Source organism: Hypomesus nipponensis, chromosome 9 (assembly GCF_054491055.1).
Source record: "Hypomesus nipponensis isolate SF chromosome 9, ASM5449105v1, whole genome shotgun sequence".
In the NCBI taxonomy this organism is placed as follows: domain Eukaryota; kingdom Metazoa; phylum Chordata; class Actinopteri; order Osmeriformes; family Osmeridae; genus Hypomesus; species Hypomesus nipponensis.
The window spans coordinates 16,166,599-16,189,635 of NC_140369.1; the positions used below are offsets into that span (position 1 = coordinate 16,166,599).

Below are 23,037 nucleotides of genomic sequence, written 5' to 3' on the forward strand. Positions count from 1 at the left end.
AAATGGTGGTTTTACTGGCTACGTCGATAGAGGGCACTAGTTCAACGCCGACACTGCGAACAAACCGGAAGTCGTAGTTCTGTTGCGACGTCCCATCCGTCAACACACGTGTGGACACTACAGCAGTGGCATCTCCAATTCAAGTTTGATTATCGCTAATGAAGTTGTGAAATACGTGTTGCAAACAGACAAACCGTGAGAGGACTGTTTCGCCGAACAGTTCAACGCAAGAGGGTTCGCTGCTTATGCAGGGACTGCCAAGACAATCTTAGCTACAGTAACGTTAGCGAGCTAGGTACCCTGGTTTCCATGCTCCAAAGTGGCAGCATGCTGTCTCATTTAGACCTAATCGGAACCATCCAGGATGACGAGGATGTGCCAGAAGATCCTGATTCAGAATCAGACAACGAAGATGTAAGTGTGGGATATCGTTTTTGATGTGGGATATGTATTAGAAGGTCGAGGCTCGATTCGATGTAGATATTATATAATGATGCCATGGGTGTCCGCGTTATAGCTAAGTAGAATATTGTCCATACTTACCACTTAAGTATCGAGTTGTAATTTGTCAACCATGATTTTGACATTCCTATTGAAACATATCTCAAACAACTGATCCAGTGACTCTTGATACATGCAGCTCACATGGTGATGCTTCCTCTCCATGTTGCAGGAGCAACCTATAGTCCTGAACAAGAAGAGAAAGGCAGCACAGAAGGGCAGAGGTGCTGGAGACTTCAGTACCGACTTTGAGTTTGGAGAGAGAGATGGACTCTACAGTGAGGACTGGGCAATGGCTGATGTTATGGCTCAGCTGAAAAAGAGGGTATGCTGGTAGCCTTTTCAAGTGAATCTTACATACTCATCATGTTGTATACTTTGATGCTCTCAAGGTCATTGTCAGACGAATGCTAAAACAGTTTGCATCCTGAGTCCCCCCCTTCTGTTTTTCTCATTCTCATCCTCTTTTGCATCTCAGTCCATGGAAGCATAACGAGATATATCATGTAACCATATGAGCAAGATAACATGCCAATCATCTGATTAATGTTTTGCCAAACTGACATTGTGATGCTCTCTCATGTTGTGCTTTAGAAAGCCCCCACCACATTGGACGAGAAGATTGAGAAGGTTCGGAAGAAACGTAAAACCGAGGTATGACGCACAGTCACTTGAGTGGACATATGAACATGATTATGAAGCGTTTTTACTTAAAATGTGGCGACATGTTGTATCTGTTTGACTGTAAACAGGAAAAGGCTTTGACAGTCACTCGGACCGCAGAGGAAAAGGTTGCTGATGAAAAGGAGATGGAGGATGATGAAGACGAGGAGGAAGAAGAAGAGGGGGAGGAAGGTGACGATGTGAAACCAGTCGTTGGAGATGGGAGTGAGGATTCCAATGAGGAGGATGATGATGATGATGGGGAGGAGTTCACCTCAGGAGACGAGGAGGTTCTTACCAAAGCAGGTGGGTGGCACACTGGACATGAGGCTGTGGATTCCTCTAAAGATGATTCATTGGGCCAAGGTTTTGCTCTTTGTCTTAAGGCCAGCGTGACACTTGGCTCTCGGCTGATGCGATTCCATTTTTAACAGATACCTTAAGGGAGAAAGCAAAACGAGGCAAGAAGAAGAAGACAGGAGAGGAAGTGAGTATGAAACAAACGCTTGGTGTTATTTGCATTGCCCACATCGAGTATGTTTTCAAACCGCTCTCCTCTTCTATACGGTTTCCCTCTCAGCCTCCTCAAGAGTTCTTTGAAGACGCCTCCAGCTACGATGACAAGCTGATGTTTCAGGACATGAACCTCTCCAGGCCCATTTTAAAGGTTGCTTCTTGTTTTACAAACTCACACACACACACCTTTTATCTTTTAAGAGCCTGTTTTCTTTTGTACAAAATTTAACTCATCATAGATGTTTGCATGTGTCAAATAAAAACATACCGAATATATATATTGTAGAACATAGTTGAATGTGAGGCTATTCAGTGTCATGGAAATATGTACTGCATGTGGTCAGGTCTGTAGATATGGAACATCTCTAATTGCTCTAGTTTCTTGATTGCCCTTCTGATGTTTCCTGATTGCCCTTCTAATAACTTAATGTTAATGTCTGTCATCACCATGTTACCAGGCCATCACAGCCATGGGGTTCAAGCAGCCCACACCCATCCAGAAAGCCTGTGTACCTGTAGGTCTAATGGGCAAGGACATCTGTGCCTGTGCTGCTACCGGAACTGGTGAGGAAGACGCACAGTGTTTTCATATTTGTCAACCTTCTCATCACACAAACTCCCACTTTTCACACCCGTTTCCCTTGTTCCTCGGTCTTCTTCCTTCTCCTTTCAGGAAAGACGGCTGCGTTCATGCTGCCCGTGCTGGAAAGACTGGTCTATAAACCCAGGCAGAACCAGGTGACCAGGGTGCTGGTCCTGTTGCCCACCAGGGAGTTGGGCATCCAGGTTCACGCGGTGGCCCGCCAGCTGGCACAGTTCACCAGCGTCACCACCTGCTTGGCCGTAGGTCAGTAGACCGCCATGAGGCACACGCCTCTCACTGGCCCTCAATGGATGACATGTATGTGGACAGAGGCGCCACAGATACGCAGCCACTCGAATCTGCCTCATGATGAGAGAGTCCTCCTGGGCGCCGAGTGAACCGCTGACGGAGGCTTGTGTTTACCTTCAGGCGGCCTGGATCTCAAATCCCAGGAAGCAGCCTTGCGAGCTGGGCCTGACGTCCTCATTGCCACGCCTGGCCGACTGATCGACCATCTGCACAACACGCCGTCCTTCGAACTCAGCCAGATAGAGATCCTCATCCTGGACGAGGCCGACAGGTACGTCTGGAAGTCATTCTGAACACGTCTAATCTTGAACACGTCTAATCTTGAACAGTGAGGGAATTCTGGAATCCCAGTGGAGGTCTAGATTACTGCAATAGATGGTAGGTCATTTGAAATGCTGGGAGGACATTTAGAACCCTGGACTAGGGGTTTGAACCCTGGAAGAAGTCTAGAACCCTGGAGGGGGATTTAGAGAACTTCGAGAACGGTTGAATAATATACAGTTGCAATCAAAATTATTCAACCCCCATTGCACATTAGGTTTATTGGCAAAATATACAATTTCTCAGCTGTTTGCAATAAACAAATTATACAAGAATTGTTTAAGTAGTTTAATGAAACTAATATTACAAGGGTTTTATCCAAATTCAACACAAAATGCAACTTTTAATGAATTTACTGCAGTCTCAAAATTGTTCAACGCCTTCATGACAAGCCTTTTCAGTACTTAATAGAGCACCCTTTTGCACCAGCTTCTGACAGCGTTCCTGAGGAATCTTAGCTCATTCCTCATGGGCAATGGCCTCCAGTTCAGTAATATTCTTTGGTGTGCGTTTTGCAACCGCCTTCTTCAAATCCCACCAGAGATTTTCGATGGGGCTCAAGTCAGGCGACTGTGACGGCCACTCTAGAATCTTCCATTTTCTTCTTGTGAAACCAAGCCTTGGTTGACTTTGAGGTATGCTTGGGATCATTGTCCTGTTGGAAGGTCCAATGACGCTTCAGCTTCCAGGATTTCCTGATACCTGACTGAATCCATCGTGCCCCCCACACGCTGCAGGTTTCCAGTGCAACAGGCAGACAAGGAGCCCCAGAGCATCACTGAGCCACCGCCATGCTTCACTGTAGGCAGGGTGTTCTTGTCAGCATATGCTTCATTCTTCTTCCTCCAGACATACCGCTGACCCACAGGCCCGAAAAGTTCCAGTTTTGTCTCATCGCTCCAAAGAACAGAATTCAAAAACTTTGGTGGATTATTTATATGGTCTTTGCCATATTGGAGCCGACTTTTCTTGTGCTTTTGGGTCAGAGTGGTGTGTGTCTTGAAAACGGGGCATGGAACCCTTCAGTGTTTAGAAGGTGCCTTACGGTGCAAACTGAAACCTCAGTGCCTGCTGCCACTAAGTCTTGCTGCAGGTGTTTTGCAGTCAGTCGAGGGTTTTTGACCACTTCCCTCCGCAGGAATCTGGTGGCAGCCGCTCGCTGATAGCTTCCTCTTTCTGCCACGTCCAGGTAGTGTAGCCACTGTTCCTTCAACTTTGAACTTCCAACTGTATCTCTAGGGACATTCAGTGCTTTTGCTATCTTTTTGTATCCTTTTCCTTGTTTGTGCAAGGCAATGATCTCTTCTCTGAACTTTTTGGACAATTCTTTTGACTTAGCCATATTTCAATCAATTTGCATTGAATAAATGGTTGAATCATTTTGAGACTGCGGTAGTGATTAAAAGTAGCATTCCATGTTGAATTTGGATGAAATCCATGGTAATGTTAGTTTTATTGAACAATTACAACTGGTCTTGTCTACTTTGTTTAGTGCAAACAGCTGAACATATTTTTACAATTTGCCAATAAGCCTAATACGCAATAGGGGTTGAATAATTTGATTGCAACTGTAGGAGCTATATCAATGCCGTGGCTCTGAAACGTGGGATTCTTCTAGTAAACATCCTCATAATGTGGATTCAAAAGCATCTGTGCATCCGTTCCTCGATGCTGACGAAAAAACATGGTCTATGGTTGTGTTTGCAGGATGCTGGATGAGTACTTTGAGGAGCAAATGAAAGAGATCATCCGTATGTGTGCCTACCAGAGACAGACCATGCTGTTCTCTGCCACTATGAGCGAGGAGGTAAGAATATGGCTTTGCCCTGAGCCCCCACCCACCTATATCCAGGTGCTTCTTGACTCGTATCCAAGTGTATCAGACGTCCTCATCTTTTGTCCCAGTTTCATGGCTCCATTCCAACTGCCTTATATCATTGGGTATTGCAGGCCTGCCTCGTTCAGATTCCGACAGTGTTCCCCCTCCCACACATTTGCTGTTTTTGTCAGACTTTGGGATGCCCTGGCCTGTCTGAAGGTCCCCCCGTGTGTCTGAATGTGTTGGCTTGTGTGGTCTGGGCCTCCAGGTGAAGGACCTGGCGTCCGTGTCTCTGAAGCAACCCGTCAGGATCTTTGTGAACAGCAACACAGACGTGGCGCCGTACCTGCGCCAGGAGTTTGTCCGAATTCGTCCGGCCAGGGAGGGCGACCGGGAGGCCGTTGTTGCTGGTGAGTTTGTGAGACCAAGGCCATGCGTCTGTGTGTTGACCATATTGACTTCCTATGTGCTCCATCCTGACTCCTTCAAATGCAGACCTGGGCTCTTTATTTTCCATGGTGTTGGGATCACGTGCCAGAAGCGCTTTTAGAAATCACCGTTTGTCATTCTTAGTCCACATGCAGTTTTGCATACGGGCACAAGTCTCAGGAGTGTTGAGAGTTACCTCTTGGCAATCATTCATGTGACTTTGTGTTTAAACATTGAAGATGATGCTGTTGGAAGAGATCTTTCTTGCTTTTAATGTTTAAATAGTTTTTGTACATAACCAAAATTGGATCTCATCAGGAAGTAAGACACACTAATTGTGTGTGTGTGTGTGTGTGTGTGTGTGTGCCAGCTCTCCTTACACGGACATTCCAGGATCATGTGATGGTGTTCACCCAGACTAAGAAGCAGGCCCACCGTATGCACATTCTGCTGGGCCTGATGGGGCTGAAGGTGGGAGAGCTGCATGGAAACCTGTCCCAGACCCAGAGACTGGAGAGTCTCAGGTACAGTACACACTCACACAGACACACACACACACACACACGGCCACAGACACACACACACACACCTACAACACACACACTACCTCTATCTTTCTCTCCCAGGCGGTTTAAGGATGAGCAGATTGATATCCTGGTAGCCACCGATGTAGCAGCCAGAGGACTGGATATTGATGGAGTCAAGACGGTAAGGAGCTTACCCAAGTTCTTGTATGTGTTATTAAAGTCAGTTACAACCTGTGTCTCCAATCTCTCTGTCAAAACATGCCTGTGGGGATGGTGTCATAACAGGTAATTGCACCACAGTATCTGGGCAGGGCAGGGACTCATTTTAAACAGACCATCTAGGGTGGAGCAAATATTAAGTAATCTGTTAGATCTCTTGTTAGAATCTAAGGTCTATTTACAAATGAAAAGAGTGCCTTTTGCTTCTTGAAAAGTGTGGTATGGAGAGGACTTTTATTAAATGGCACAGCTGCAGGATGTTCCAGACTCCAAGGCCGTAGTGTCTCTCAGTAGTCGGCAGTTCTATCAAATCTTACACAACAGGTGCAAAACAAGTTCATTCTGATCCCTCCTCCTTCTTATTGGCTGTCCTTGTACTTCAAAAGGCCCAGCGCCAGCAGCAGACTCACACATACTCCCCTCCTACAACTCTGTCCACCAGAACTTCCCTGTATCCGAACTGCATACCCACCTCTTAAGGATCGTACCCGCATCACGGGAATAGCTCAGTGGTGTCGAGCCTTCTACGGCAGATCAAGAGGTCGCAGGTTCAAATCTCCTCGCGTGCGTCGCCCCAGACAAAAGGGCGGGACCAAATGAATACATATTACATGACCTCTCCTCCCCAGGTCATCAACTTCACCATGCCCAACACGGTGAAGCACTACGTCCACAGGGTGGGGCGCACGGCCCGCGCCGGCAAGGTCGGCCGTTCCGTCTCCCTGGTGGGAGAGACGGAGAGGAGAATGCTGAAAGAAATCGTCAAGAAGGCCAAGACCCCCGTCAAAGCCCGTGTCCTGCCTCAAGGTGAACCCCCCCCCCCCCCCGCCAGGGAGCTCTGTGACAGACACGGGGTGCATAAAGTACCGTACGATGTCGTCGCCTCGCCTTCCTGTTTTTCACGTGAAGCCACTGTCTGTCCTCGCTGTGTTTTCCCACAGATGTCATTCTGAAGTTCAGAGACTTGATAGAGAAGCTGGAGAAGGACGTCTATGCCGTGATGAGGCTGGAGAGGGAAGAAAGGGAGATGTCCGCCTCCGAGGCCCAGGTAGGGACACCCTCTCCTCACCATCCCTCTGTGTGTGTGTGTGTGTGTGTGCGCGCAGACCTTTCTGCATGTGCACGTGTAGACATTTCTGTGTGTTTTAGTATACACGGAAAGGTTCTTGATTTGCGCTCATTGTCTCCGCGCACGCGTTCTGCAGATCAGCGTGGCCCAGAAGCGACTGGCCCAGAACGCCGATGAACGGGACCCCCAAAGGACGTGGTTCCAAACGCACGAGGAGCGCAAGAAAGAGCGCAGTGAGTTTTGGACCTGCAGATACGCACACGTTATCTGACCCCCCCCAGCAAGACGAGACCGTCTAACCACTGTGTTTCTGTGTGTGACAGTGACCAAGGCACTCCAGGACTTTGACCTAGCCCTAAGGGGAAAGAAGAAGAGAGAAAAGTTCATCAAGGAGGGCAAAAAGAAAGAGCTCTCCGTAAGAACTCCCATGCGTTTTGGTCGTTCACAAATAGCATGGCTTGGATTGAACATGCACTTGCTTTTCTTGTTCCAAACCTGCACACAGCTAGCCTGGCTGCCAGCCCAACTTCTCCCCGCCCACAAAAACATTTTGTCGGGAAGTTGGGTCTGGAGGGTCTGGTATTGGGAACAACTACATAAAACCAGGATCTGGGCGGACCAATGAAATTGCCAGGGTGGTCTTTATACGATGATGGACAGATGATCAATAGTAACGTAATCAACAACGTCACGAAAGAGCCCTTGGGTTGAATTTGTTTTCAACAAACAACATATTACGTTGCTCTGATTGGTTGTTGGTCTATCCAATTGAACGTAGAGGCATTTGTTTTTCGAGTTCGGTTGAAACACGCACCGTAGTCACAGCCCAACGGAGAGTTTTCAGACTCATATTCTGACTAGAATTATGAGTACGACAACGTCAGGCTAGCACACAGCAGTACCACCATTTCCTGTTATGAATACAGATGCGGTCTCCTATGGTTTCAAGCACACACGCACACAGACACACAGTTTGGGTATCATTCACCTCGATCATTGGGTATCATTCACCAAGAATTTTTGAAGGAATTTTCTTTGGCAGGAAGGTACATACAATAAAAATACACAGTAGGAACCTAAAATGTAAATATGTGGACTATCTATACTAAGGGTACATAAACTAACAGTACTAAGTGGAATTAGAATAAAATAAAATAACAGACCTCCTCCTTCCCCAGGCAGAGGACCGGGCCCAGTTTGAGATGCTCAAGTCTCAGATGTACGCTGAGCGAGCGGCCAAGAGAGACCGCAAGCCCAAACGTGCTCGAGCCATGCCCGAGGACGAGCCAGTACAGAAAGGTGACCTTGATATCTGTGGTGCACGTCGGTACCGTCATCAGACGTTCCTCTCAGAACGTATCCAACCCCCCATTCTGTTTGTCTTTACACTCAGCGGTGAACCAGAAAGGCAATAAACCGTCCAAGAAGTCCGTGTTTGATAAGGAGCTCACCAACACCAGCAAGAAAGCCCTGAAGCAGTACAGAGCAGGGTGAGCAAGCCTCCCATGGGCCTCACATGGCCGTGCCTCTGGCTGGACAAAGAGAGACTTCTCTATAGAAGGCCTACCTATATGTTGCTGCAGTCTCACTTGAGTTTTGTCGCCCTCAGACCTTCCTTTGAGGATAAGAAGAGGCTGGGGATTCCAACCAACAAAAAGGGAGGCCGCTTCAAGTCTCAAGCCAAGTAAGTGAAAAGAGAGTAGATTATATAGCCTTGCCTGTTTTGATCACTTCATGACATTTGTCCTATGGTAATAAATGAATATGGATTTGATCATTGATCATTATATTATTTAATTCATACCATTACCATATTTCTGGCCAATATGCATTTAGTTATTATTACTTTAAGATGGATTTAATTCATTGAATGGATGACTTATGAATGGGAGCATGCTTAGCAGATAAGATAGCTGACAGATAGCTGATTGTTCTTGAATTTACATTTGGATCAATGAAAGAACTGTAATTGAAATTCTCTAAGAGGACTGGAACCTGAACAATCGAATATCATTTCTTTGTTTCAGGTTCAGGAGAAAGTAAGCACTGTGGCAATCGACTGAGGATCTGTGGGTTCATCATCAGTACACAAAATGAATTATTCACACAATTATTTTTGCTAGATTGTCTCTAAAACATGGTGGAGAAGACGTACAAATGGGAGAACTGTATGAGGATGTGATATGTTGTTGACACACCCAACGCAAACCTGTCTTACTTTGTATCTGGCTGAGGTAACTAACTTGTGGTTTAAGGCCTCATTACATTATGACGTTATCTGACATCATACACATTCAGTGCTTGCAAAGTTATCTTTTTTAAGAAGATTGAATACTTAAGGAATTAATATGCAGTGGCCTGGATTAGCTGAGCATATTGTTGTATAACCGATCTATTCAGAGGTATAAGGTGTCATAATGTACTCAATAAAGATCCAGAAACTAAATCATTGCTTTTATTTAGAGCTTCAGAGGTTTCTTAATCAGTGACGCGTATTTGAAACATTTAGAGATATTTTCTAAGTGACTTTCGGTGTACGGTAGTTTCCCTGTCACAGGGCACATAGTTACAGTTTTGTTTATCTCAACGTTAACAACGAAAACGAAACTGCGTTTTGTCAACGGGGCATGGCATATAAAAAGCGCATCGCGAGTCAGTCGTTCCCAGCAGCTGACTGAGGAAAGACAAGAAATTCGATTTTGCATTAGGAATACAAGACTGACATTCAGCAAGGGAATTGTTTCCCCTGAAACGTAGGCTATATATTTGAACAACATTGAAGTCGAGAAACAGGTAATGTAAATCCACTTGATTCTTAATGTTTATTAGCTATTTCTATATGGATTCTAATTGGATAGTAAGAGCATTTCAGGTTCCCATGAAGTTTGAATGAAGTGTAAACGATTGAAATGTTTGGTAGCATTTTTCTTGATTCTATAGATGTTTGATCTAAGCCATAGGAAAGACTAGTGCAAAATTGCACCTTTTACTGCATGCAATAGGCTTGTCCTGCTTTTGAGAGGACTGAACGCAGTTAGTTGTATTTCATATGCTAAATGTATTGCGCGTTTTAATTTAGATTAAAATTTAAATACTTTAATTATTGGGCACAGGGTATTGTATTTAACAACTGCGTTATGACTAGCCTATGAATAAATAAAATAAAAGGAAGTTCGACAATGTCTCACTCACCGTGACGCGGTTTCTCGACAAATGAAACTGACTCCGGTGCGAGCACGCTGTGACATCTAGGGGCGCACTTTAACCAACTTCCAACCCACAATCTTACTCGATAGTATAGCAGCGTGAGTCTCTAAACTTGAAATGAATGTTCACTATACATAAAAGAAGGGATTGTATTTCATCTTAAAGGTTTATAAAGTACTTTGTAATCCTGAAGGTGAGGAGACCATGGACAACCCAGAACAACAGAGGAGGAGGAGAAGAGGAAGGTCCGGGGGAGAAACGAGAGGAGACACTGGCCAGAGAGTGGATGGGCAAGGTTTGCATCCTGGAGGTAGAGGAAGAGGGAGGGGTGGTGGAAGAGTTCCGAGAGTACCAGTTCCACAGCCAGGGATTGGTAGAGATGGTGGGGATAGGGGGGCAGAAGGTGGAAGAGGGGCAGGACCGAGAGGTGGAGGGAGAAGGGAAAGGGAGAGAAGAGGTGGTGAGAGAGGGGGATTAGGAAGAGATGGAGAGGCAGGCCGCGAATACGTACGAGGAGGAGGAGGAGGAGGAGAGAGGGGGAGAGGGAGAGGAAGAGGAAGAGGAAGAGGGAGGTCTACAGAAAATGGTTCCCCTCATGGTTTTAGGCTGGGTTTAAAATCTTTAGAGCAGCTGTTGGGTAAAGAGCCATCAGAGGTAGCCATCACCCTATCATCTGGCACGGCTCTGCAAGACCTCCTGAACGAGCCAGAGATGCGCCAGGAACTGGTCCAGCTTCTCTGTCAGGTCCTGTGCAAGGCCTTCAAGGCCAAAACCGACCGTCGGACCGTTCAACACCTGGCTGGGATAGTCAAGAACTCCGGCTTCACCCGGACTATCCTGCCCCACTATGTGGCAGGGATGGGCTCAGAGCCTAACCCTACCAGGCGGCAGCAGTACCCCAATCAACTGGACCACATCCTCGCCCTCCTCTCTGAAGTGCTCGGCATTTTCCCTGCCAGCTCCGTCCAGGCCGTCTCCATGTTGGTGGCCTTGCTCCGGGCTGCCATCAACGGGCTGCGGGCGTCCGGCGTGGACATCCTGCCGCGGACGGAGGAGCACCTGGAGGGACTACAGGTCCTGGTGGGTCACCTCCAGGAGAAGGCCAGGGATGGCACCCTCCGCTCGGACAAGGACAGCTACTCCCTCCTGCCCGCCACAGGGGACGCCGCGGCTGGGGGGCAGGACTACAGGACCCTCCCTATATTCCCCACTGTAGACGAGTTCCACCTGGACCAGAGGCCCTTACTCCCCTGCAACGTGATCTCCGAGCGCTACGCCAGCGTGCTGGCCTATCTGGGCACGCACTTCCGGCTGCTCAGGGAGGACTTTATCCGGCCTCTACGCGAAGGGATTCAGCAGCTTCTGCAGGAGCAGCAGGATCAGGGGAGAGGAGACGCCCCTCAGAAGAAGCACTTTGATGACATCAGAGTGTACTTTGACACCCGATTGGTGGTTCCTATGTGCACGAATTCTGGGATTGCGTACATGGTCCAGTTTGACTCGCAGCCCCTCAAGGTGGGTAGACTGAGAAAAATGATGAATCATTCTTCACTCTCCATTTGAAGTAGAATTCATCGAGGCTAACCTTGAATATATGGAATGTGACTTGGTTTAAATATCAATATCATCATAACATTTCTTTGCTACTTTCTTCTGCAACAGTTTGTTCGCTGGCAGAATTCTAAGCGCCTTCTGTATGGCTCCCTGGTATGTCTGTCCTGTGACAACTTTGAGAACTTCCTGTTTGCCACTGTGTCGGAACGTGAGCCTACAGAGCTGGAGAAGGGCTTTGTTCAGCTCATCTTCTGTGAGCAGAGCAGAGCTGCGCTGGCAATAATAGAGGTGATGTTCTACTCATTTAGGATGATTTTCCATTGCATACTATGCAAATAAATATGATTTCCCGTCTGGCCAGTCCATAAGTGGGGCAAAACACTGAACACATTCCCTGAAATACACGTGGCCATATAGCCCGTCAACTGTCAGCTCAATTTGGTCCAGCTCTTTATTATTCCATGAAGCTGAACAACACCCACAACTGTTCCACAGACAGATCAAGTGTTCTGCATGGTGGAGACCACTGCCTACTTTGAGGCCTACCGATATGTCCTGGAGGGCCTGCAGGAGCTGGAAGAAGAAGATCTGCCATTCCAAAGGTGTGTGCGTGTGTGAGCATCTTGTCTACAGTATCACTGCTGTAAGCCAGTCAGTCCTGTATGCTCAAGTACTCATAGGTGATAAACAACCAGTTTATATATATATATATATATATATATATATATATATATATATATATGTATATGGGAGTCAGGTGGCTCAACGGTGAGGGAATCGGGCTCGTAATCTGAAGGTTGCGGGATCGAATCCCCGCCGTGCCAAATTACGTTGTGTCCTTGGGCAAGGCACTTCACCCTACTTGCCTCGGGGGGAATGTCCCTGTACTGACTGTAAATCGCTCTGGATAAGAGCGTCCGCTAAATGACTAAATGTAAATGTAAATATGACTGGATGACTGGCTTACAGCAGTGATATATATGGAATATATATATATATATATATATATATATATATATATATATATATATATATAGCAGCATTAATATTCATTTATATTATATTATATATATATATATATATATATAATATAATATAATATAATATAATATAAATGAATATTAATACTGTGATGTTCAACATATTTGAATTGTCAACATTAGCTTCTCTGTGCTGCAGATACTTAGTGGAGTGTCAGTTAGACGTGCACCCCCCAGCCTACCTGCCCAGGAACGATACCTACAACCTGGCCGAAATAGCAGCTCCTGAGTTTAAGAGCAGCATCAAGCCCTTCAACACCTTGGACCCTGAGGCCTGGCCTCCTATGGAGCAGCTGGGCCTGGATGAGAGCCAGATGAAGGCCCTACAGATGTCCCTCACCAAGGAGGTGGCCATCATACAGGGACCCCCTGGCACAGGTCAGTAGGCAGCAGCACCCAGGTGAAGTGAGTGTATAGTTTGATGTTATTGGAAGAACAAAAGAGGGTGTCCTTAGACAGCACATTGGAAAATGCTTTCTCTGTCCATGCTGACCTTCTCAGGAAAGACCTATGTCGGTCTGAAGATCGCACAGGCCCTTTTGACCAATATGAATGTGTGGAGCAATGTCGTTGACCAATCCCCAATGCTTGTGGTGTGCTACACCAACCATGCTCTCGACCAGTTCTTAGAGGGTAAGGATTCTTTACTGTCACTGACAAACAAGACAACTTGGGTGTATGGTACTTGATGATAGATTGCATAATCATCACATTAAAGACTCACATCACTAATCGGGCATGCAATATCAAATGTATTTGTTTAGCCCTTTTTACACGCAAGCATGTCACAGAGGGCTTATGTGTTTCTTCCATCACACTCTTATGGGAATGGCCTGCTTGTCATCAACCTGCTGTGTCCACTTGGCTCCACAGGGATCCAGAAGTTTCTGCCACAGGGCATAGTGAGGGTCGGAGGCCGCAGCACCAGCGAGGTTCTGAAGCCCTTCTCTCTGAGGGAGCTGTCGAAGGGATTCCAGCACACACGCAGATTTCCGCCCCACCTGCGTCGCGCCACCGCCCAGGTAAGAGACTCAGCCATGCTGTGTGATCCACTGGGCCGACCTGCCAGCAGTCACGATGAACGAGAACGTTGTGTAAAAAGGAGTGCTAATGCTGAGCTTTCCTGGCTGAGGGTGTGGTGGTCACGGCTGTGGGTGGTGTGTTCCTGTCAGATGTACGACGAGCTACGCATAGAGGAGGAGTGTATCATGCAGCAGAGCGCCAAGCTGGAGTGCAGTCTGAAGGGAGTCCTCAGGGAGCAGTTCCTACAGAGGTTCATCTCAGACACCCACTGGGACAGCCTGGTCCTTCCACCAGTGAGTCCCAACCTACTGTCTGCAACTGCTGGTAAAAAAGAAAAGGCATTTCCATTGTGACACGAGTGAACACTTTGGAACGGCTTTGATCCAAGCTTACGCCAGAATGGGACGCAGTTAAAAGCGATTCTCAGATATCTGGGTGAACTAAACGGGTGCTGTTCATCTATGAGGAGGGTCAAGATCTCCAGCAGAAAAGCCAATGGCTCCTTATCTACTGTCATGCAGCTCCCCACTGTCTTACACTGGGCCTTGTCCCAGACGAACTACAGCACCGCAGGACATAGGGATAAAACAGATTGTGGCAAAAAAAAGCCCTGGTAATATGTTTGTTTATGTACAGGGCTCCATATTTCATCTTGATGTATGTCTGACCTGCAGGGGATGGGTGGCTTTGAGGTATATGGTGAGAAGAGGCAGCCACTGATTGTTGAGTGGCTGGGTATGGGCTCCAGATTCCAGCAGAGGGCAGCAGAGCCTCAGTATGGACTTGCAGGTGAGAAGATCCTATCAGAGCAAAGAGATTTTGAAACCCAGAGCTCAGGATCAGTGCCCGAGAGCCAGGAAGGATTGTGTCTTACCTGGTCAAAGAAAAAACAAATTAGGGTTGACCAAAATTATTCTTAAATTTTCTTAAAAGGGAGTCAGGTGGCTGAGCGGTTAGGGAATCGGGCTAGTAATCTGAAGGTTGCCAGTTCAATTCCCAGCCGCGTCAAATGATACTGTGTCCTTTTGCAAGGCACTTCACCCTACTTGCCTCGGGGGAAATGTCCCTGTACTTAGTGTAAGTCGCTCTGTGATAAGAGCGTCTGCTAAATGACTAACTGTAAATGTAAATCCCAAAGTAAAGTCATCATACGAATGTCCACCAGTGTCCCGTCTTCATGCCTTCACACCTCTCATCCTGACAGACATGGAGGAGGAGGAGGAAGAAGACATGGAGGTGGATGATCTGATTGAAGTTGCCGAAGAGGCTGATCTGATCCAGGCTGAGCGCTATGTTGACGATAAGGTGGACCACCAGGGGAGACAGGGGAACAAGCAGAGGCAGGACGAGAGCGTTGCGATGGTGGCAGACCTGATGCTGGCCATGGACCTGGACAACACTGTGGTACTACAACAGGACCAGGATGGCTGGGAGGTAACCAATCACGTTGCACGTTATTACCCTGTGTCCATCGGTAAGGGGTGGTTTTAATGGTGTTGTAGTATGAGATATTGAAGGTATATTGGACTTTTGTAATAAACCAGATTTGCATTTTAATGAATAACTATGCTTGATGCATCCATTTTCTTTCTGTTGATGTTGCCTTTGCAGCTTCTGTCTTAAATTAGACTTCAAAGTATTTTTCATGATTAATTGCATTATTAATCATTCTGGTGAACCTGTAAACTTCTTGGTACTATGAGTGTGTCAATACAGTAAATGGAAATTCTCCCGCCTTTCTGTGTGGCTGTTCAGATTCAGTCCAAGCAGAGGAGGAGGATGAAGAAGCGAACCAGGAAGGAGCTGGGAAAGAGCTCTGCCATGAGCGTGGAAGAGGAGGCGGCCATCGGGGATGTCTGGGCTCTCAGTCTGGCAGACAGATGGAGACTGTATCGGTAGGGCTCCCTCCTCCTTCTCCTCCTCTCTTTCATCCCCTAGGCAACCCCCGTCTAGCTCGTCTAGTCCCAGCGTGCATAATTACACCAGCTAATCACTGGGAAAAAAATGGATCTCAGAATATCCGTGTACTGATTCACTTACCTAAGAGGCCGGGTTTTGCTGTGTTGTGTTCAGACACCCCGGTAACACGACGGTCGTCGTCGTCGGGATTGTTGTTTTGAAGAAAAACAAACTCTGCTTCATCAACATCCCACTGCATACTGCCCACGTGGAGTTAGTAGTCAGTGCACTGCAACATCATGTTGTCAGTGAACGGGGGCTGGATCTCCACCCGTGGTGCACGGCCTGACCAGACGGTGCTCCCGCTCCATCTCCGCAGGTTGTGGGTGAGCCGCTACCGCCTGGAGCTTCGTCGGGAGGTCCTGGAATCGGAGGAAGCCTACCAGGATGCGTCCGAGCGCCTGGCCGATATTCGCCGCCAACAGACCATATGCATCCTGAAGGACGCCAAGGTCATCGGCATGACAACCACGGGGGCGGCTAGGCTCCGTAAGGTTCTGCAGGAGGTGCACCCGCGCCTGGTGATTGTGGAGGAGGCGGCGGAGGTCCTGGAAGCCCATACCATCACCACGCTGAGCCGGGCCTGCCAGCACCTCATCCTCATAGGAGACCACCAGCAGGTAGAGGCCACACATCTGCAAGGCCTTTGGTGCAACACAGTTAGCACCGGTGACCCAAGTCTTCTTGGGCAGTTTAACATGACGTACTATGGTGCAACACAGTTAGCACCGGTGACCCAAGACTTCTTGGGCAGTTTAACATGACGTACTATGGTGCAACACAGTTAGCACCGGTGACCCAAGTCTTCTTGGGCAGTTTAACATGACGTACTATGGTGCAACACAGTTAGCACCAGTGACCCAAGCCTCATTGGGCAGTTTAACATGACGTACTATGGTGCAACACAGTTAGCACCAGTGACCCAAGTCTTCTTGGGCACTTTAACATGATGTACTATAAAGTATCATGTTCCATAACTTAGGTTGGATATCCTTCATATGCAATGACTGACTGAAGTCTTTGACCTCCGACACATATTCAGGTCTGGGTGTCTTAACAGCTGTCCCCTTTAAGCTGATACTAAACTATACTATACTACTATACCGTTCAAAGTTTCTGCACTTATGCAGACACTGGATACAATATCATTGTATCCTTCCAAAATCCTATTAAACAGAACCCAAATAATCAAACGTGTTACTGTCCAAGGGCTTTCGGTACATAGCAGTGGTACAGACGGGTCAATGGGACAGGCTAGTGGTGACACCCATGTGATCTGAATCAATTATTTATAGTTTATACATCATGGAAATTAACATGCATTGGACTATCCTAGCATCCCCCACTGTAAGACCCATGTAATTGCAAATCCACTCAGCACAATCATTTATCCGGAACAAGATTCCCTTGAAAATTGCTCGTAATGTGAGTTGGGCATTTGTCAATTGGAATTCAATGGTTATTCTCCTACTTTTTTCAATCGACTTGAATTAAAAGGAAACGGACCTGAAGCTATGCTTTAGGCTTAAGCGGATCATCTATCCTCGGTATCGATAGTTGGGAAATTCGGTTTTATCTCTCTATATCTTACATCTTGATATCACTCAGTTCACTTTAGGCTTCTCTTTGTGTGCCAAGATGTGTGCTGTTGTCATATCAGACACATTCCCTGAATCTGGGCATGTAATGTAGGTGGATGGATCACACTTTCAGAGTGTAACAAGCTTTGGCTTGGTAGCGCTGTTCAGTAATCACAAGTTTGGTGTTGAATCAGGCGAAACACAATACCTCACATTGTATGGGAGTTTGTCTCTCCTCCCTCGCATCACTCCCACGCATACACACGCACACACACACTCACACATACACACACAAACAAACACGCTCTGTCCTCTAGCTAAATGAAGCACACACTTGGAAACAAAGAGTGTAAACCAACAAAACTAAAGAGGACAGCAAAACTAAGTTGGAGCCTTTTTGCATCTACTCTGTATTCAGTTGTGGTTGAGGCAGAAGCAGACACAGCAGTGTGTTGTTCATCAGAGTCACAGGTAGACAGTCTAGTGATCCATCCTAAAAGTTAGAACGTGCCGATCTGGTCACGGACCACTACAGTATGTGGAGAACTACATCTGTGCGGACGAGATGCAAATGAGAACATTTCTACTCGTTTCATGATTCCACAGTATGGGGAGTAGAAGGCATAGAGCTCATTTTACTACATGACAGAACAAGGAACTGTCACACTGTCTGAGTAAGACACAAAGGCACAAGACAAGATGTAATGACAAGATTTATGTTGCCATGCCAGGGTAGAGAGAGGTTATAAATAAGGTAGTAGACCCCTGGGGCAGATTCACCATGGCTCCAGGTCTTTGTTTCACTATCACCTGATCTCAGCCTCTCTTTGAACCTAATGAGCAGAAGAAAGTAGACGGTAGATCAAAGACAGAAATAATGAAGTTGTGTCACTTGTGATCATGACATGAACACTTCTAGCCATGTGATGTAAAGGTAAACTTGCTCCTTACTGATCTCTGTTTTGTCTGCCTGCTCTGTAGCTCCGCCCCAGTGCCAATGTTTTTGAACTGGCTAAGAACTACAATCTGGAGGTGTCAATGTTTGAGAGGCTGGTCAACATTAAATTTCCCTACGTCAGACTGAACTACCAGGTAAGGGGGCAGGGAGAGTTCAAAGTGGGGTCTTCACTGAAGACAGGCTGGTTGAATCCGATATTTCACTCCCAACTCACGTCCTTTCTGTGTGTGTGCAGCATCGTATGAGACCCGACATAGCCCGTCTCCTGACCCCTCACATCTATAAAGAGCTTGAGAACCACCCCTCTGTGATGGACTATGAGAATATCAAGGTGTGTGTTTATTCTTCGTCTATGATTCTATATCTACGTAAGTATAGCAAATTGACCATGTGACCATGTGACCTCTTGGAATCCTACGTCATTTTGAGAACATGTGGATGAAACTGAATGAGAGAATATATTTTCCTGCTTCCCTTAGGGCCTCCTCACCAACATGTTCTTTGTGGAGCACAACAAACTTGAGGAGGAGATCAGGGATGGGAAGAGTCACCAGAACCTCCACGAGGCCCGCTTTGTAGTAGCTCTGTGTCGCTACCTCCTACTGCAGGACTACAAGCCCCATCAGATCACCATCCTCACCACCTACACGGGCCAGCTCCACTGCCTGCGCAACCAGATGCCGGCCAAAGAGTTCACAGGGGTCAAAGTTCACGTGGTAGACAAGTACCAGGGGGAGGAGAATGACATTGTGCTGTTGTCTCTGGTCCGGAGCAACAAAGCAGGACGCGTAGGGTTTCTAAACATCCCCAACCGCGTCTGTGTGGCCCTGTCACGAGCCAAAAAGGGCCTCTACTGCATCGGCAACATGGCCATGCTGGGCAAGGTCCCACTGTGGAGCAACATCCTCCACACGCTGAAAGAGAAAGACCAAGTGGGCCCGGCCCTGACCCTGTGCTGTCAGAACCACCCCGAGAGACACATCCGGGCCTCGGGCCCTGACGACTTCCTGCAAGCCCCCGAGGGAGGCTGCACTCTCCCCTGCGAGCACCGCCTGGACTGTGGCCACGTGTGTGCCAGGGTGTGCCACCCCTATGACCAGGAGCACAAGCAGTACAAGTGTGCGAAGACATGCCAGAAGGTTCTCTGTGAGCAAGGTCACCGATGCCCTCGCAGGTGCAACCAAAAGTGTCCCGAGGCATGCACGGTCAAGGTGAAGAAGACCGTCCCGAAGTGCCAGCACGAGCAGATGGTGCCCTGCCACCAAGACCCAGATGAGTTTGTGTGCCAGGTACCCTGCGTGAAAACGCTGCTGTGTGGGCACCCGTGTGCTTCCCTGTGCGGGGAGCCCTGCACCATCAACTGCCCCGTCAAAGTCCCCCTGGAGCTCAAGTGCGGCCACAGGCAAGAGGACGCCTGCCATTACAGGGGGTCGACCGCACAGCCAAGCTGCAGGGTCCCGTGTGAGAACACCCTGAAATGTGGTCACGCCTGTGCGGGCACTTGTCACAGATGTCACCAGGGCCGCTACCACGTCCCCTGCGTCCACCAGTGCCAGCGTCTCCTGGTGTGCTCGCACACGTGCCGCGAGCCGTGCACCCGCGACTGCCCCTCCTGCCGCATGCCCTGCCAGAACCGCTGCGTCCACAGCGTCTGCAAGAAGGCGTGCGGCCAGCCTTGCGCCCTGTGCGTCGAGCCCTGCGAGCGGCAGTGCCCTCACCAGCGTTGCAGCAGGCTCTGCCACGAGCCCTGCGACCGGCGGCCGTGCAACGAGCCGTGCACCGAGACCCTGGCCTGCGGCCACCCCTGCATCGGCCTGTGCGGGAGCAGCTGCCCGGACAAGTGTCGCGTTTGCAACCGCGAGGAGGTGACGGAGATCTTCTTCGGCACGGAGGACGAGCCCGACGCTCGCTTCATCCAGCTGGAGGACTGCGGTCACATGGTGGAGTTCACGGCCATGGACCATCTGATGGAGGACGACGGGGATGACATCAAACTGAAGGAGTGCCCCAGGTGTCGCACCCCCGTCCGGAGGAACTTCCGCTACGGGGCGAAGATCAACCAGTGTCTGGCCGAGATCGAGAAAGTGAAAGAGAAGATCAACGGTCAACAGTCCGACATCCAGGAACAGACGAAGGTGCTGGTCACACAGTGGCAAAACAATAATGCAATAGCAGAGAACCTGCCTGTGGAATATTTCCAAATTAGAGATCAGATCAAAAATCCCAACCTCACTGCGAAGGATTTATGGGTTTTGGAGAATAAAATGGCTTTCCTTGAAAAGGTAGATGAGTTGCTTAAGATATGCAGCCGCCAGATGTCCAGCACAGAGATGGTCCTTTTTAAGGCCAGAGTAGAGGAGTTCCTGCTGTGGCTCATGGACCTTCGCCAGAAGTTCACTGATCAGCAAGCCTCCGACCTGCAGAGCGAACTGCAGAGGCTCTCGCTATTGGCCGACCTCAACGCCAGGTGCAAGGGGCCAATGAGTTCAGAGGCGCAGGTCGAAGTCACAGCCATACGGAAGGTTCTAGATGCTCCGGGGCCGTTCAATCAACAAGATGAGCAGTGGGTCAGACAGGCACTGAAAGAACTGGACAAGACGCTGCCTCGAACAGGGCTGGGGCTCTCTGACAAGGAGAGGAAGATGGTCGTCTCAGCCATGCAGCTGGCCAAAGGACATTGGTACAAGTGTCCTAATGGTCATGTCTACGCTATTGGTGACTGTGGAGGGGCTGTGGTCAGCCGGGCATGCCCAGAGTGTGGTGCTACTATTGGTGGACAGCATCACACCCTGTCAGCTGGCAACAGTGTAGCAACAGAGATGGATGGTGCACAACATGCTGCCTGGTCTAATGAAAATAACATGTTCAACCCAGGCTTGTTAAATCTCATTGGTTAGATAGAGAAATGTGTGAGATGAAGAAACATCATCATAAGCAAACTGTTGTATGCATGCGGGTCTTCCAGCCCCAACTAGCAAGTTAATGTATTACCAGTCAGCTGTCAAATGAGACTCCTTTAAGATTGTTGATGGATTGATTGCAGTTATTAGCTATTATCAAACATATCATAGAAGATGGTTAATTTGCTGTGTTGGCATTGACTTGCTGTTAATAATTGTAGTTTGTTATAACAATAATTTATTTCTGAAATGTATGTTTTAAAAGAATTGTATTCAATGACATTACACACGAAACAACTTTTTTCTCTGTATCTATCAGCAAGGTATTTACAGGTGAAATGTCAAGTAAGTGTCTTTTGTCATTGTTTTTGTATGTTTTTTGGTGTAATTATGAATAAAGGATTGAAACAGAGGTCCTGCATGTGTGTGTTAAACCAGAGGGTGGCAGTAGTGTGTTGTTGTCGGCCTGGCCCAAAACACTGGCTTGAAACGCTTTCTTTCATCTTGCACAAATAGAATAAATCTGAACAATTTAACTTATGATCTAAAGTTTTTAGAGTGTTTTTCCCCCTTTAGACATGCATGCACACACACACACACACACACACACATGGCACATGCCCATTCTCAGTTTGACATGCCCTCACAGGATGAGGTTTGAAAGAAGAGCTAAGCAAATACGTAGTTATACATTCTTCATGAGTAAACACTCTTCCCAGCAGTGTAATGTGGTCTAGACAGCACCCAAAACATGTGTTGAGAATACGGAGTACTTGATTGGAGGACTGTCGCTGGAGAGTGTGTTGGGGGGGGGGAACACGTCAAATAAGAGCGAAGGAGAAAGAGAGAGAGGGAGGAAGCCGACTGCGTAAAGAGAATGGCCATCTATCTGTACCTGTGGAAAATACTGTGATTCCTTTGCAGGTAGGTAGACATGACCAGAGTTGCTACACACACCCTGAGGGAAGAGGGTCTGCCTTGTGATGGAGAGAATCCTGCAACATCCTCTCTGCATCATTTACTCATGGCGTTGCAGAGTTATAAACTGCATTGTAGGATCAGCAACTTTCCCCTGCTCTCTCACTCATTGCCACCTGGGCAATAACAGGATGTCATCGAAATATACAAGATAACATACTTGGCAGTGAGGCAGGTCCTGACTGAGCCTAAACGGCTACAATTCACCCCCGATCCCTCCGATTCACAGGCCCACTTTCATTTAGGGTATTTTGCAGCAGCTTGCATCACTTTAGTACATGATGAATGTGTCCTTGTCACAAACCCAGCTCTAATGCAAACTGTGCTCTCGGCAGGGAAAAAGAGAGGACTAAAGTGTCAAAATACCAAGCAGGCAAAACAACACAAGCAAACTAGAAACGGATGCCACACTGTCAGTTTGTATGGCGTTAGGGTTCCAGAAAACAGACTTGAACCAAAGGAGGCACTGCAGAGGACTGGGGATATTTGAAAGGGTGCACAGAGTCATCTATCATTTCAGCTCCTCTTAAGAAATGTTTGCTTCTGAGCTGTGCCTTCAAGTTAACTCTTACAGGCCAAACATCAAAGAACAGGCCACTGTGTAAATACAAAGCTGCTCGGGCAATTTCTTCAGCTGTGGATGGCTGAGATTGTATTTCTCAGTATCATCAACCTTCCCATATCGTTCTGGCTTGGTGTGTGTGTTTTATGTATGCATGTGTGTTTGTAAGCGTGAGTGAGTGTATGAGTAAGTATGTGTGTGAAGAGGAGATAGACTTGGAGAGGAAGGGAGGGGAGGAGTGTCACTTGTTAAATCAACAGGCGTACTCCGCTCCCCATTTGAGCTCTTCTGATGGGATCTTCACACCCACCGCTACGACT

At 47.7% G+C, this 23,037-nt stretch overlaps 2 protein-coding genes across 2 annotated transcripts; both read left to right on the forward strand.

The window, feature by feature from the left end:
- The first annotated feature begins 72 nt into the window (after window positions 1-72).
- Window positions 73-9,402, forward strand: ddx27 (DEAD (Asp-Glu-Ala-Asp) box polypeptide 27). Its single transcript, XM_084706122.1, has 21 exons — window positions 73-414; window positions 674-826; window positions 1,096-1,155; window positions 1,254-1,470; window positions 1,599-1,651; window positions 1,745-1,831; window positions 2,139-2,244; window positions 2,354-2,527; window positions 2,693-2,843; window positions 4,601-4,700; window positions 4,981-5,122; window positions 5,512-5,665; window positions 5,768-5,849; window positions 6,517-6,694; window positions 6,829-6,935; window positions 7,093-7,189; window positions 7,280-7,371; window positions 8,135-8,255; window positions 8,350-8,446; window positions 8,566-8,640; window positions 8,984-9,402. Exons 1-21 carry the CDS (start codon window positions 310-312, stop codon window positions 8,997-8,999), a joined length of 2,367 nt encoding a protein of 788 aa, XP_084562248.1. The 5' UTR covers window positions 73-309; the 3' UTR covers window positions 9,000-9,402.
- A 1,346-nt stretch (window positions 9,403-10,748) lies between these two features.
- Window positions 10,749-21,589, forward strand: znfx1 (zinc finger, NFX1-type containing 1). The gene is made up of 14 exons (XM_084706067.1): window positions 10,749-11,678; window positions 11,826-12,005; window positions 12,213-12,319; window positions 12,897-13,135; window positions 13,259-13,390; window positions 13,631-13,779; window positions 13,930-14,073; window positions 14,455-14,569; window positions 14,985-15,214; window positions 15,536-15,675; window positions 16,059-16,359; window positions 18,301-18,411; window positions 18,513-18,608; window positions 18,757-21,589. Exons 1-14 carry the CDS (start codon window positions 10,875-10,877, stop codon window positions 21,172-21,174), a joined length of 5,166 nt encoding a protein of 1,721 aa, XP_084562193.1. The 5' UTR covers window positions 10,749-10,874; the 3' UTR covers window positions 21,175-21,589.
- Window positions 21,590-23,037: the final 1,448 nt, after the last annotated feature.

What these genes read in the sequence shown, in the direction of transcription:
- ddx27 (XM_084706122.1), top strand. Translation starts at nt 310, where the DNA reads ATGCTCCAAAGTGGCAGCATGCTGTCTCATTTAGACCTAATCGGAACC. An exon ending in CTGTGCTGCTACCGGAACTG is followed by an intron (nt 2,245 to 2,353) that starts GTGAGGAAGACG and finishes TTCTCCTTTCAG; the next exon opens with GAAAGACGGCTGCGTTCATG. An exon ending in CACCACCTGCTTGGCCGTAG is followed by an intron (nt 2,528 to 2,692) that starts GTCAGTAGACCG and finishes GTTTACCTTCAG; the next exon opens with GCGGCCTGGATCTCAAATCC.
- znfx1 (XM_084706067.1), top strand. Translation starts at nt 10,875, where the DNA reads ATGCGCCAGGAACTGGTCCAGCTTCTCTGTCAGGTCCTGTGCAAGGCC. An exon ending in TCTCGACCAGTTCTTAGAGG is followed by an intron (nt 13,391 to 13,630) that starts GTAAGGATTCTT and finishes TTGGCTCCACAG; the next exon opens with GGATCCAGAAGTTTCTGCCA. An exon ending in ACAGCCTGGTCCTTCCACCA is followed by an intron (nt 14,074 to 14,454) that starts GTGAGTCCCAAC and finishes TCTGACCTGCAG; the next exon opens with GGGATGGGTGGCTTTGAGGT.